This window comes from Sylvia atricapilla, chromosome 5 (assembly GCF_009819655.1).
Source record: "Sylvia atricapilla isolate bSylAtr1 chromosome 5, bSylAtr1.pri, whole genome shotgun sequence".
NCBI classification, from domain to species: domain Eukaryota; kingdom Metazoa; phylum Chordata; class Aves; order Passeriformes; family Sylviidae; genus Sylvia; species Sylvia atricapilla.
This window is the reverse complement of record NC_089144.1, coordinates 35,776,444-35,791,762: the sequence shown is the minus strand read 5'-3', so window position 1 is coordinate 35,791,762 and position 15,319 is coordinate 35,776,444. Positions and strand designations below refer to the sequence as shown.

The 15,319-nt window shown below is 43.5% G+C and overlaps 1 protein-coding gene across 1 annotated transcript in view; it reads right to left on the bottom strand.

Moving 5' to 3' along the window:
* TRHDE (thyrotropin releasing hormone degrading enzyme) overlaps window positions 1-14,704 on the bottom strand; it is a 206,701-nt gene extending 191,997 nt beyond the window's left edge. The window contains exons 1-2 of the mRNA XM_066319185.1: window positions 13,757-14,704; window positions 7,963-8,236 (exon numbers count right to left, since the gene is read on the bottom strand). Coding sequence (XP_066175282.1) covers window positions 7,963-8,236; window positions 13,757-14,562 — 1,080 coding nt within the window. The 5' untranslated portion in view covers window positions 14,563-14,704. The remainder of the gene's footprint in view (window positions 1-7,962; window positions 8,237-13,756) is intronic.
* Between the last annotated feature and the right edge of the window lie 615 nt (window positions 14,705-15,319).

Sequence of the window (15,319 nt, the reverse complement as noted above, 5' to 3'; positions counted from 1 at the left end):
CAAAAGAGCTCTGTCAACCCTACAACACCATAGAAGAAAATCAAAATGGCAATTCTACCAGTAAAAAGGGGGGTAAATACCATAAACCTCCAGGCAGCAAGAAACCGTGGGACAAAGGCAAAAATAAGGTGGCATTTGTGCAGGTTTTCCAACATGAAAACAACAGGTCAAGGCAAGCCTAAAAGGTGAACATTACAGACACCTGACTGACTGTCCCCAAAAAGAGGGCTTGGACTGGCAACATGCATGAATCTCCAAAATGAGCAGTTACTTTCACATCACTGACTATAAAAATTGGGAAAAAACAGGCTAAATTTCTTGTTCCTGCAAGAAAAATATGATTAAAATTTACCTAAACCCAGGAGGAGACACTGGTCCATAAATAAATAAAAGCAGACATCACTCTCCTCCATCAACAAATACTGTATCTGTCACTCAGCTAGGTGTCAACTAAGTCTGTAATCCATTTTCACTGCAATAGAGCAGAGTTACTACAGTAAATACTCAGGAAAGCACTGGCTTGACTGACAGATGTTCAGGCTGGTGCAGGAATGTGTTCACCTTTATGTTGTCCTGGAGTGAGATACCTCCTACAGATTATTTGGCACATCATTTTTGCTTTTATAGCAAAAGCATGACTCTTACAGGAACATGCTAGTAGACTCCTGCTACTTCCTTGGATGTCAAAAAGCAGAATTCGTGTTGATGCCAAGGACAGACGAGTAAGTTAATGAAGTCAAATATGACAGCACAACATAAGAAGCATAGAGAGACATGAAACAACATGATGCAAAAAGCAGAGTGCAGCTCAAGTGTTTAGTCTTGACTATGAGTTGCATTGTCATAGCACATACTACTAAGCATATGCTCATTAGCACATGAAAGGAAGGGAAATAGTGTCTCTTCTCTTATATCTCCCTCCTTTCCTTGCTCATAATGTGGGAAGTAGGAGGAACTGCAGGCACTTCACTCTCCTCTGGGCAAATGGCAGGGAATGAGTGGGAAATGCTAAGTCTCAGACCTTTCTTTTCTTTCATTAGCCAGAGACCCCAGATGAAGCAGCTACAGGCTGAACTGCTCTTGAATGTACAGAATTACAATTAGGATGCTGTTCTGACAACCATGAGGCCAGGAATCGTGCTGCCTCTCTCTCCTCACAGTAATTTCAGCAAGCCATAAACCTACAAAACAGCCACAAATTAAGAAAGTGATTTGTGCTTTTTGACAGTCTTCTTGCTGCTACATACAAAGTACACCACTGCCCCCAGATACTTACAGGTGATCTTCCTAAACTAAAACAAAACAAACTCAAGTCTTTCAATTCAATAGCATTACTTGCAGAGCGCACCTGGGCATTGACATTAGTAAAACAAATATCACATTTAAATACAGCATGTACTACAAGTGCTGATGGAGAGTAATTTTTAAAGGAGTAAGCACAATAAATGTACAGTGTTTTCCTAGCGCATTCAACTTGCAAATTCAACCAGAAATCAATAAAAATGGAGTGCAAGTTTGCAATTTATGTTTTTAACAAATTCCCTGGCATATTCAGTTTAGCGTGGATGCTGATCACATAGGTTTGTTTGTTTGTAGCATGTTTTGTAGCTACAGTATTTAAAAATTAATAAACCAGAAGTTATTTTCAATATACAAACCTGAAACAGAATGGGTAAACAAATATTGACGCGGAAAATCTGAAAACACTACAATTTCTTTGGATTCCTATTGTATTATAACACAGCTTCCCACCTAAAATAATTCACAGTAGTATGCCCTGAACTGAGTAAAAGATAGTTTCAGAACCAGCCTGTTGTTACTACAGAGAAAATTTCACACACAAAAAGGAAAGAACACACCTATCTATAACCATGTGTGCTTTTCTAGCTCAATGTAATTGCATGCTTCCCAATACACTCTTCCTAGCATGAATTTTATTTTTAACTGTTTAATGAAAGTTGTTCTGAAGAAGGCAAGTCTGGGACATTAGTAATAAAATTAAAAAAAAAAAAAAAAAAAAGTGCACCATTATAAGATTCACAGATATATAAAGATTCAATATTACAAGTCTGCATTATACCAGGCTTCAGAAATATGCCTGGTACTTCATGTATTAGCTGTTACCTGTTTATCAGATAAATGTGTGGCCTCCCAGTGGTAAGTGATGGGCTAACAAAAGTTACTTTGCAGGGCTTGAAAAGTAGCACAGAACTCTGGAGTTGGATTTATATTCAGGTTGCAGGGGAGGAAAATTTTAATTGAAGACCAGTTCTGCTTTTGATAGCGAAACCATTCTGCTGTAACCAATATGCTCACCCACAAAGAATTATCTCATGTATAATTGCTTCAATATTGATTAATAAATAATAACTGATGAAGAGACTTTGCTGGCAGTTACTACCATCAGCTGAAGAGAGGGCCTAAGGAAGAGCCTCAGGCCTTAACCCAGGTAGTCATTAGCTGAGAGAAACTGCCTGGCCTTGAGGTCATTCTCATTATTAGATAAAAATATAAATACATTTTTCAAATACAAAATAATTTTATAAAAGTTACTGGCCAAACTGCATAGTCAGTGCATAGTTATTTTAAAACAAGACTTATATTTTCAGTTTTTTCTAGCAACTAACAAATGACAAAAGTCACAGTGAAAAAAGTTATTCTGCTGTTCTACATGGGTTTTTTTCTTTTTCTTAGATTATTACTGAAAGTCAGCTCTTTAGTCTCCTCAGACTGACCATCACACTTCAGACAAGGGAATGCCCAACACAGCTGTCCTGCTAGAAGCACTGTACTATATCCAGTCACCTTGTCCTAAGGACATGAATAAAACCATGGTCCCATGCTGGAAGTAAACCAACATGAGCTGCTGGACACATACTGATTCTGACCTAAATCTGCTTATGTGACTCTGTTCACTAGCTCTTCCTAGACAAAAATTAATTTTCACTTGCACAGAATCAAGCAACTATTACTACATGGATCCCAATTTTGAGACTACTGTATCTTCTTTAGTTATATTAAGCCAAACTGAGTGAGCCCCCCCAAGCACATGCCCAAGAGAATTCAATGCCAGGACCTTTATGCAGGCAAGCCAGAAAGCACAGAAACAGCAATTATCTTACTTTTCCTTAGCCAGATTATTAGAGCTCCTCCTCACTGGATAGAGTAAGACTTAAATGTACTTTAAAGCTTGTGAATATTAATTACATCTTCAATAAATACCAAAACAAAAGCAGTGCAGTAAAGGTTGACTTTATTCTGGTATAATTTGTTAAGATCTTTCTCAGCCTTAAGGCCTTTGTATCATGACAAAGTACTCAGCATCGATGGCACTACAGAAACATTTAATACAGCTGAAACCAAGACACACCTGGTCATAATGGTCTTTTCAAAATGGAACGTGCATGGGTTCAGTCAGATAGTGGAGGTCCTACCCTGAGCAGCTGACCCAGCTGTGGTCAAGCATACACTGCTAGTCCTGCAAAAGGTGCTGCCACCACTTTAGAATAAAAGCAGGGGTAAGAAAAGTGAAACCACGCAAAATTCTCCTTTGGGTACTGCCTTCTTTCAGCATTTCTCCTCCCACTCACCACCACCCAGCTAGATAGCCACTTTCTTTCACAGCTGCTCCTTCCCATCTGCTCTGGTACTGTCTGCACTCGCCTCTTTAACCCCTGCACCCACAATTCCTCCTGACTTCACTCCTTTCCATACATTTTCTTTTTCTGTTTTTAGCAGATACTCCCCCTGACATGAGAAACACTTTAGTGCTGCCAGTTGGCATTTTATTTTCATACCTATCTCCACATCCCATCCATAGCAAAAAGGAATAGTAGAAGATGAATCTCCCAGAAACATCTTTTCCAGCAATACATGCATCTCCACTGATACACTATGTGCTCCCTCCTTCCACTAACTCAAAAAGAGAAAGAATTTACAGGGAAAAAATGAATTAAAATAACTTACGAGACACTGAAAAGCCATGCAGGAAATAGCAAGTTTTCCATGTTCACCTGACAAAGGAATGAGAAACAGAGGGTTTGGAGAATACAAGTACTAATCTAAGCAGGGAAAAAATAAAGCAATAGTAGGAAAAGGCCTGGTGGATTGAAAACACAAATAAAGGCAACAATGAAGGAAAGAGACACAGAGATGATGTGACAGACAACATAATCCAACCAGCAATATTTTGCTTTTAAGAATTACTGACAAAGAACATAAGATGCATGATTAGGAAATGCAACCTAAGACTAGAAGCAAGCAAGCATGTGGAGGTAAGCGGAGTTTTCTGGATTATTGTACTGTTCAAAGATGACAGTATACAGATCCCATGATTTTCCCCAGCTGCAGCTGCTAGTAGAGCCATACACTGATCAGCTAAGCCTGCTTGCAAGGGCACCCCTCCTCCCTCAAAACAGCATTACTCGGGCACCACCCTGGTAGAACCACACTGCTCCTTGGTCCATAGCAGCACAGATGACTGCACCACTGTCCTTTCTACTGGAATGAAGTCCTCGCCTAAAAACAAAGGCAAGTCCAGTGATTTCCTGTAATCCCAGCTGAATCTGAATAACATTATATACCTGTAATACATATAAAAAGTCAGCTCAGCTTTTAAATTACCTGATCTGGAAGGGATTTGGATCAGACCCATGTGGAGTGAAGAGTTATGGATGTGATAATGGTTCACATCCACTACAGGATGCTCCTAAAAAAGAACTGCTTGTCTTAATTCCCTTTTCCCAATTAATTTTAGGGTATGAAATACAAAAAACCTTCATGCAAGAACTATAGCCACGTAAGTATTTTGATTGGCTACCTAAGCTTTCCAAAAGGCAGTTTCTATTTAAAACTTGACTTGTATTGAATGTCATTCTTAGGTTTAAACTAATTTTTGAGGTCAGTGGCATTCTTTGAGAAAAAATGAACAGTTAACATTTAAGCAATTTTGCAGTTAAAAAATCTGCTTTTCATCTCATAGCTACTTCTATTCCTCAGAGTTTATCCACCTTTGACCATAGCACTTCATTAATACTGGTCAGCTGGAAGAGAAGTGAGATTATAGTCATTAGCATGCTATCAAAATTTAAAAGGACAGCCCACTGCCCCCAAAATGTTTTGTGAACCAAAATCAGGTTCATGGAAGTGTCAAAAGAAAAGCAAAACTATATACAAGCTGGAATCTTTTAGGTGTCTACAAACAAATATAATATATACAGCATTAATTAAAATGAAAATTCACCAATATAAGAAACAGCCTATCAAGATGCTTCAGCTGAAGGTTTGGGTAATTTTCATGAAAATCCATTCATTTTTACAAGCAAACTTACTTTTATTGTATATTTAAGTTAAGTGTCATGGATATGGGGGTAACTATATTTTAGTAAAAAGGGGCTTTGAAAGAAACTAAGAAATTTGAAATTTTGCGTGCAGGGATTCGGATAATTTCAAATTCACCCAGTAGCGCCCATGAACTCCTGGCACTGCAATATAAGAGACTCAAAAAGATGGATTACCTCAGCAATTCATCTGAAAGAATGCAGCTCTGAGCTGAAGTACTTGCCGTGATTTCATACCTTAAAAGACACTCTTTCAACAGAACTGAACCATGATGAAAGATGATGAGATCCCAAATGGAACTGGAAAATAGCAAGACATATTTAACCAATAGCCTAGTGCAAACTGTTTCGGTATTCCTTGGCATTAATATACTGCTGTGGTAAGGGCTTTTTTTAAAAAACAAGAGCTCAAACTCTAGACCAACCAAACAATTTCATGGAATACAGACAATCTCAACCTATGTAGGATTTTGGTCTTCAAGTTTTCACAAAGATTAACCTACTAATTTTCATATTTGTTGGCAAAGTTCTGTACAGTGGTACTGTCAGGCTGGTGGAAGGGACATGTGCTGAACCAACAGACTCAAGCGTAACTATAAGGCTCTAGTAACCACAAATTTCTAACAAAAGAATATTTGATTTTTTCTTCAGATTCAAGACTTAAATTGAAAGTCTTGAGAACAGTTTTGGGAAACACAAGAACAGCAGAAAGTTATCGACAAGACATAAGTGGGCCTCTGTTTTCAAGGCATCGAATGTATTAAAGCAGCTGAAGTCTACAGGATATGAGCTCTAAACAATACTACAAGAAAATGAGTTAAGGAGGAAGTAGGTTGCATGTTTCAAGTTGATGGTCCTGAGGCCCACCCTCCACATTTCAAATAATTGGTTATGCCAATAGCAGAGACAGGACAAGGAGTAACAGTTTCAAAACAAAAGTAGGCAGGTTTAGATTAGGTGTTATGAAGAAATTCTTTACTGTGAGGGTGGTGATACACTGGCACAAGTTGCTCAAAAAAGCTGCAGATGACCCATCCCTGTAAGTGCTCAAGGCCAGGCTGCATACAGGTCTTGAGCAACCAGGTCTACTGGAAGGTGAGCTTGCCTGTGGCAGGGGGATTCAGAACTAGGTGGCCTTTATGGTCCCTTTCAATCCAAACTGTTCTATGATCCTATGACTATTACGTAAGTCTCAGCAGTTCCCATATCGTTATAGGTTAAAGCACCTCAGGAGAACCACTTCCTAGTCATATTTTGTCCTTGTGTGGTGCCGAAGAATAGTGTCACAGTCTGCTGGTCATGGTATAAAAGGGATGAAGAACGGTCCCCAGTGTCCTACCCAGCTGTTCCAGTAAAAAAACAAGATTTGTTGATCCCTTCAGGATAGTCTAAATTAGATACACCAGTGCTGTCCTGGGTCTACCTCCCATCAGCAAAGCCTTGAATCCATGCTACGACTCCAGCAGTAGCAGAAAAAGGCAGATCAGTGAACTGTTTTGGCTGAAAATTTACCACATTTACAGTTATTTTTCAGGTCAGATTTCAGCCAGATCATATGGCTGTATAGAGGTGACAGCTGGTACAAGGAAGGCCAAGAATACCTCTGGCTCTGAGAAGGTGGATCAGCTCCCTCCACTGCAGCACAATGCTCACACTGGCTCAAAGGATTTAAGCTAAATGGCTCAAAGCATTTAAGGGGGTATTTCCTGTTATGAGCACTCAGCAGCCCTTCCTCATGCCCCTAGGCTACAGCACAAAATCATATGGCATTTGCTGAAGTATAAGGTAAAAACACCCCTTTGCTCAGGCTCACAGCTCAAACTGTTGTCTAGTCCTCTACTTCCTCCAGAACCAGCTCTGTTTCGTTATTCACAGTAACTAAGTAGGAAGGGTTTCTCTGTAAGTTCACCTGAAAAATCAAGACGACAGTGCTGTGAAATATTCTATTAAGTTGACAGCATTTCTCATGTATATTTTGGCTTGTTATACAGTTCTGAGCTTGATATTTGTACACAAAACCAAAACTGACATAAATAAAGGATATTCTCTCTTTTTTCTCAAGGTGTTACTCCTGGAATCATACCATAATTGCAAAAACCAGGTCCAGAAACTGAGGGCTTCCAGCAGCCTCAAGAAGTGGATAGGTTGCAAAGTCCTGCTCCTGAGTGAAAAATCTAAGAGAGAAATTACTGTATCAGCCTCCTGAGCTAGCATACAGCACACCAAGGGACACGTCAGTACCAAAGGATGGAGACTGGAAACCTTACCAGTATTACTACTTTAATAATCTCATGAACATTGGAAATGAAAAGGCTACAGAAAACAAGAAAAAACTTCCCAAGAAAACCAAAGTGTAGTTTAATGGTATATTTAAAAGTTTAAAATTTCTTCAGATAACTACACCTACTAAGCTAACCATTTAAAAAGGGCACATGACAAACCAAAAATGTTAGACAAACCTCCAGGAAAGGTCCGAAACAATACACACAATCATTAAACAGACCAGCAAACTTTAAAAATACTAATTAAGAAAATATTTTAAGCATTTGCTGGTACAATCCCTTTACAAAAAGTGAGGGTTTTCAAGGTAATGAAATGTATTTGGTATATTAGAAATACTTACAACTACTCCACTCTTGGTGACAGTTTCCCGGTATGTAAAATTGCACACTGCCCAAGCCAGGTAATAGGTGGACATGAGAGGGGTCTGTGAAAAGTGATCTGTAACCCATCCATCTTCTTCAAAAACAGAAGTTTCAACTGGCATGTTGGACAAAGATAAGTAAGTCGCTTGATGTCTGATGCTGATTTTGAACGTGGCCTTGTAGATGGGCTCATCAAAGCAAGGGAAGGCTTTTCTGGCATGAGTAGGAGAAAACTGCGTAACACCAAGAAACCTAGAAAAGCAGGAAACAAAAAACAAAAACAGATTACTAACTGTGCCGAGCACTTGATTCATAGACGTACCAAATAAGACACTGCTTGACCATAGTGGTTTAAAGGAGGAAAAAAATACAGCTGTACAAAATACACAGTGTTTGAACACTGCTTGATCATTTTTTTACTACCTCTACTGCAATGCAATAGATACAAATGAATAGTCCACAAATTTTCTACAAATTTGTAGACACCACACTAACATTAAATAAATCAACCCTCATCTCGCATCAAACTTCAGGTGCTAGCAGTATTGTTCATCAACATGTGGGGAAAAAAGTGAGCCACTGCTGGTTATCCAATGTAAAACAAGCACACTCAGTTCAAACCAGGATTTAACAGCCCTCAGAGAATTCACTCTGCCCTGAAACACTGACAGGGCGCTTTACCTTTCTTTGGGCACGAGAACTCACGGTCACACAGTGCACTCAGGATGGTCATTGTTTTCCACTGCTGATTACTTCCCTACTGGCTGCACGTAGGTCTGGGATGCAGTACTATACAGCACTGCTGTGTCTGTGCATGTCCAAAAAAACCATTCTGTGAGCTTTGCAGAATCACAAATGCAAGCAAATGATTAAACCAGCACAAAGTATTTCACCATTCTTCTACATGTGCTTTTCTTTTCTGGCGTATTTTATAGAGAGCAAATCCATGTTCTCAGTTAATGGGTGAAATTATGAAAAGATCTCTGAAAGAGGTAAAGGTATTTATTAAGCACATATGGGAAGAATGGGATGGCTTTAGCTTGACAATTAAACCTGTAGCTGCTTTCTTTGGAACTAAATAAATTTTGATCCAGACACAGAATAGAAAGCTTTCTGGACAGAGACTTATATTTTACACACTTGGGGAAAACCCATGATCTTTTTGCAGACAAGAAGCTACACTTAAAAGGCTGAATTATGGAGTTTGGTAAGAGTACTTTCTGGAGGCACACAGAATGAGAAAATTACCATGGGCCAACAATGTAAATGTGAAGGTAGCATGTATGTAGGCTTTTTGAGTGCTATTGATTCATGTCTCACTTTCCAAGGCTTCATCTGTGGAAATAACTGTGCAGTTTTAGATACCAGGCAAACATTTATCAAAATTTTAGAGGCTGACTAATCATCTGTTATTCCTCTGAGGGAAAAGGATGGGTGAATAGCTTTGATGTAATGAAAATGGTGGCACCTATTATTAATCAGTCTATAACCATTAATCTGCAATATGACACTAACACTGATGGGGCAAAAAACATACGTAGCCCTGGGAAAATAAAGTCTCTAATTAACTTCTTCTAAAACTTTTTGGATTTTACACGTATCTTGGAGGCAATGAAAAAATAAGTTTATTGAAATGTTACACCTTTTTCTTGCTATAGTGCATGACAGAACTAGATATATATTTTCCAGTGAATTGTCACCTCTTGCAAATAAGGATGACTTTTTAAAAACTTTTAAAAAATTCTCTCCACTGGAGCAGTTACTACCAGTCTTTTTTCTAAAATAAAAAGCCTTTTTTGGCTGAAAATTATTGAAGGAATTCATCACATTTTTCTTGCTTCATTACAAATCATGGATTATTAAAACCATCATTTTGGATAAGGTTGTTAAATCTAAGGTAAAAAATTGGTGCCAGATATCCCAGTGTTAATCCAAAAAAAAATCCCATATTATCAGTGGATTTGCACCACGGCAACAAAGCCAAATCAGCCAATTAAATTAAGCAAAGCAACTTAATTTATATGCAAAGTATTTCAAGTGGACCTGATTCTGAAATCTAGGCACATTCTAAACAGCTACAGACATCAACAGAAGCTTCAAGTGAGCATGGAAAACTGTACTGGCCTGTTATTAATAAAGCAAGAATTATGAACTTTCCTCTGCAATTAACAATTTTAATGAGCTCAGACACACACGTAAACACATACTTAGGAAATACTGCTCATACTGTGATACTCTCTAAATAAGGAAGCTTCCCCCTATCCCCTCTCCACATCTCACCCCACTTCGCAGAGATCTTATCAGTCACCTTTTAATACATATTAGGCCACTGAAACAATCCCTTCACCAGGCTAATAAATCCTGGTAAACTCTTCATCTTCACATAGACAGATATATCCACATAGCCAGAACTGGGCAAACACAAGGCAGTCAATATTTCATACTAAAAATACATCAACTACCAATAATAGTGGTATTTATAACATGTCATTACTATCAAACATCAATTTGCTTGTTGTGCCATGAAGCAAAACAAACAAAATTTTAAAACTGCATAAAAAACCCTAACCATTTAGCTTTAAAGAAAACAAACATGCTAAACCCAAAACACTGTCTTTATCTATTTCGCTCTGTGTTCAAGTAAAACAAGCAGACCTACAGCATGCCAAAAGTGAAGGGCAGGTTGACTGTTTTATCCCTCCCTTTATACACCTCTCTGGGTACCAACACTTTTATATCCTGCTCCCAAAAATATCACCTAAAAGGCTGTACTTGAGAGAATGACAGGCTCATAGTCTGTCTTCTCAAAATACCCATGGCAATAACTTGCAGGTGTTTTAATTCCATCTTGTCTATTAAAGGAAGATGTGTTTCCTCAACAACCTTATCTATTTTGACATCTTAGTTGTTACAAGACTGAAGAACATGTCTTTGTTTTGTCTGTGTGATACAAGATTTTTTTTTCCTTTTCACTCATGCTGAAGTTTGAGGTTCATTTATATTATGCCTGCACACTCATACAGTACTCTGCAGTAGCTCTGTATTGTATTTGTGTTGATTACTGTCAGATATTCTATCACATAATGCAAAGTAAATTTGTAGCATATCACTTGCATTTGTGGTACATTTCAAGTACCACAGGAAAGACTTCAGTCAGAAAATAAATACTTTTACGCAGCTTTTACATTCCAGGCTGATTTACAACCGCTCACCTGTGAAGGCCAGAGAAACTAACTTTTGGGGGAAAAAAAGTCATAAAGTGAAGGCATTAGTATGTTTGTGATGCCTCACACCAGAGTTATTTGCTCCTCATGTACAACAAAAGTGAAAAATGATAGTTTAGACCCTTTTAGAGCAAGTACTACTCCAATGAGGCTGCTGTATTTTAATTGAATATAAAGATGTCAAAAAAATAAAGCCCTGCTGGAACAGCAAGGACTCCCAGAGCATGCAAGTCTGTTTGGGTATCATAACAGAAGCTGACCATGTTTGAGGACTAAAAATGGTTATATGTATCATATTAAAAAATGGGTTATTAATCAGAATGCAAATTGTTACTGTAAGAGCACTCTCTGATCAAAAAAAGTTTCCTGATTTAGAATGGGTATTATTCTAAATAATACCCATTATTTATAGTACTTTATACTATACTGAGTCATTAAGCCTGTGACAGTTGAAAAGGAAAAATCACTTCTTCTCTTTAACACCTGAAACTACAACCATGCAATGACTACAGCGTTAAAAATGTTTTACCAAAAGAAATATAAGTGAGCTGGTGTAAAGGAAAAACATGCTACTGATTTCAGTACAGCAATGCTACCTTACCTAAGGCAAGTATTCTGCCCATGACTATTCTTAAGTGTATTAAAAACAAAGTAATTTCTATCTGAAAAGCTACACACAGCAGTCCAAAAAATACTTTACCATTGCTTTCCACTCCGTGTTCTAAACTATCCTGATGACTGAAACAGTCAGTAGACCTTTTTTTTTTGGTGGTGATAGTTTCTAAATCTTAACTAGGGGATCGGTATTGAAGTGTAGTACAGTAACTCCAGAGAAATGTCAATGCCACACCTATTTGACAGCTCAATTATTCCTACACAGAGTCAAAGTACACGAGAATAATAACTGCTTAAATAACTTCTCAGATTTGTAAAGTGAATTATACCCCCTGCTGTTAACAGTATTTTGTTTTCTGATTTGCCCATTTCAATACAGGTCTGTAAGAACTCCCAATTACCCCAACCATTCAGTCAACCGTGATAAAAGGCATTTTTTCCGCACCTTTTCTTACAACTGTGCTTTTTCAAATTTCCTTTTTATTTCACTGTGATGACAAATTGCAAAAACTTAACTTTGATCCTGCTTGCAGTCATAATAACAGGCTTTAAAAAATTGTCAGTAATCATAATAATGAAAATACGTTTTAATAAAAGGGCTTTTGACTTAATTCAGTTGGTGAGGATGCTTTTCATGTCTTAATATTTTTGCCCAGTTCTTCCAACTATAAAATCTTTGTTTCACTTAAGATTGTTTCCACAATCTAAAACACTACGATTCAGGAAAAGAAAACCTGTTACTGCACAGATATTTCAAAGAGGGACAGCTTAAAAAGAATCTAATTCTAAAATTATAAACCATGCCAAAACTATCAAGAAGGCTATCTCGCCTTCTTTTCCATTACAAAGCCTCTCAATGTGGGTAGAAAACACCTTCTTTAAAAAGAAAGCCTCTGTAACTGGCTAAAGGGGCCCTCCACAGTAACCCTGCCCACCGCAACAAGGGCCTCGACGGGGACCCAAGGGGCTTTAACCACCTGAGTAAATACAGATCAAGACTGAATCTTGCTCTGCCCGCAAACGTACCAGGTTTGCGGGGTCACAGGATGTAAATCTCCAGCGACACAGCTGCAGCAAGCGTAAACGGATTCACCTTATGTGAAAACACATCCCACCAGGTTTTTGCTGTACCTAACAGAATAAAACAAAACCGAAGTCTCGCTGCCCTGCACGCTGCTATTTGTAACCTGACAAGGCTCTGTCACACGAAGGTACGCGGCAGCCTGACACAGAGTCTTTGTGCGAAACAGACCCGGGTCTCCGCTCCGGGCCTGCCCTGACAAGGAGCCAGCGGACGGTCTCCTTCACTGGTGCCACCCCTGCAAGTTTGCTCCTTGCAGCCGTCCGTCCCCGGTCTGCGCTGGGCCATCTCCCGACCCGCCGCCCGCAGCCGTCCCCGGCGCGGCGGGGCGCTCCCCTGCCGGCGGCCCCGGCTGACCCCGGCCCGGCCTCCGCACGGCCCCAGCCCGCACCGCCCCGCAGCCCGAGGCGGCTCCGCCCGCCCCCGCTCGCTCCCGCGTGCTTCCTCAGCCTCGGCCGCCCTCCAGCCGCTCTCACGGCTGTCTCACGACACCGGCCGGCGGTTTGGAGCGAGGAAGTGCTCGCGGTCCCCGCGAACCTCCGCATCTCTGCCCTGACAGCCGAGCCCTACAGAGATGTCCAGAGAGAGGTGGCGGGGGAGGCGAAGCCTGGCCTGCGCTTACCAGCCGGCCGGCCGCTTCCCCTGCCTAGCCCAGTCCCCGGGCAGCCGGCCGAGCCCCGCATCCTTCGCCGGGACCGCCGGGGCCGGGCAGCGCGGAGCCCGCGGCATCACCCGCCTGGCGGCGCCGCGGCCGCCCCGGGTCCTAGCGCCGCCCTACGCGAAGTTCGGCGCGGGGGCCGCCAACTTCGGACCGAGTTGTGTGTGTTTGAAGCGACGCGGCCCGTCCGCTACCTTCGCTCGCCGTGAAGGACGTAGGAGCTGCGGAAGAAGCCCAGCAGCTCGTTCTCGATGAGGGCGTTGTAGATGATCTTAAGGTTGTAACTTTTCTGCGCCTCGAGGCTGCGGTTGAGGACCACGACGAACACCTGGGTCTGGGGATAGAAGAAGGTGCGGGCCACCCGCACACCGCCGGCTAACTTGTCCTCGGCCACGCGGACCGCCTCGATGTGCATACGGTGGGCGTGCAGCACGATGTAGCGGCTGGCGTTCCGCACCTCCAGCTGCACGTTAACCTCCCCGGTGAAGGTGAAGTTCTCCATGAAGGCGCACAGCATCAGGTTGTAATGCAGCGGCCGCAGGTGCCGCGGCAGCCGCGGCCGGGCCCAGGGCGGCAGCTCCCGCCGCCGCTGCCACTCCTCCTCCTCCTCCTCCTCCTCTTCCTCCGCCGCTTCCCCGCCCCGCGCCTCCTCCTCCGGCCTGCCGGGGGGCTGCCCCGCACCGTCGGGCTGCCGGGCTGCCCCCGAGAGGCTCCCGTTGCCGCCGGCCCGCGGCGGACCGTCGGCTGCGGCGCCGCACTCCTCGAAGCGGACGCTGAGCAGCACGGCGATCATGGTCACCGCCAGCAGCGCTAGGATGGAAACGGCGAAGCCCAGCACCAAGCGCTTGTGCACGGCCATGTGCCGCTCCGTGGTGCGGGGTCTTGGCCCCGCCGCCTCGGCCCAGGGTCCCGGCGGCAGTCCCCGGCTGCCGTTCCGCAAGGCGGCCTCCTCCTCGATCATCATGGGGGTGACGGGCGGGCGCTTCTCCTCCAGGGCCATCACGGCAGCGCCACCCCCGCCTCCCGCGGGGCCGCCGCCACCCGAGGGGGCCCCGAAAGCATGGGAGACTCCGAGGCAGGGGGCCCTCGGCCCGCGTGGGACGCACCGAGTCTCACTTCCCGACGAGCCGCATCACCCTGGCCGCCGGGAGCCCCGCCGGGGAGCAGCAGCCCTCGGGGAGGGGAACGAGACGAGGTCGGGTCGGGTCAGGCAAGAGGCGGCGGGCGCTCCCCGCCGGCCGGCCGCCGGGCCACGCCGCGCAGGCAACTTGTGTAGCTTCTGCGGGGCACTTCAGCACATGCCGCCAAGCGCGCCTCGGCGCCAAGGGGGAGGGCTCTGCCGCCCCGGCCCCCCCGCTAGCGCCGCCGTCCGCAGAGAGCCCTCTCTGCCCCGCGTCCCGAGCCGCCGGGGCCGGGGTCGGGCTCCTCGCCCGGCCCCGGCAGCGCCCGAGCCATGCGCGCCCCCGGGGCGCCGGCGCGCGGGTCGGCCCGTCCCCGCGGGGCTCGCCCGGCACCGGGGGCCGCGGCACCGGACAGCGGCGCGGGCCGGGTCCGTCCTCCTCTTCCTGCTAGCGGGTCAGGCTTCGGAGAGTCGCTCCTCTTATTTTCTCTTTCCTGTCTCCTGCAGGTACAGAGCAATCTCCCGGCTGGCTCGAGCAGAGGCGGCTATATATAGGCACCGGGGAGAGGCGAGGGAAGGGAAGGGAAAGGATGGGAAGGGGGGAGAGGCGGGCAAGCCCCGCCGCCCCTCGGCTTCA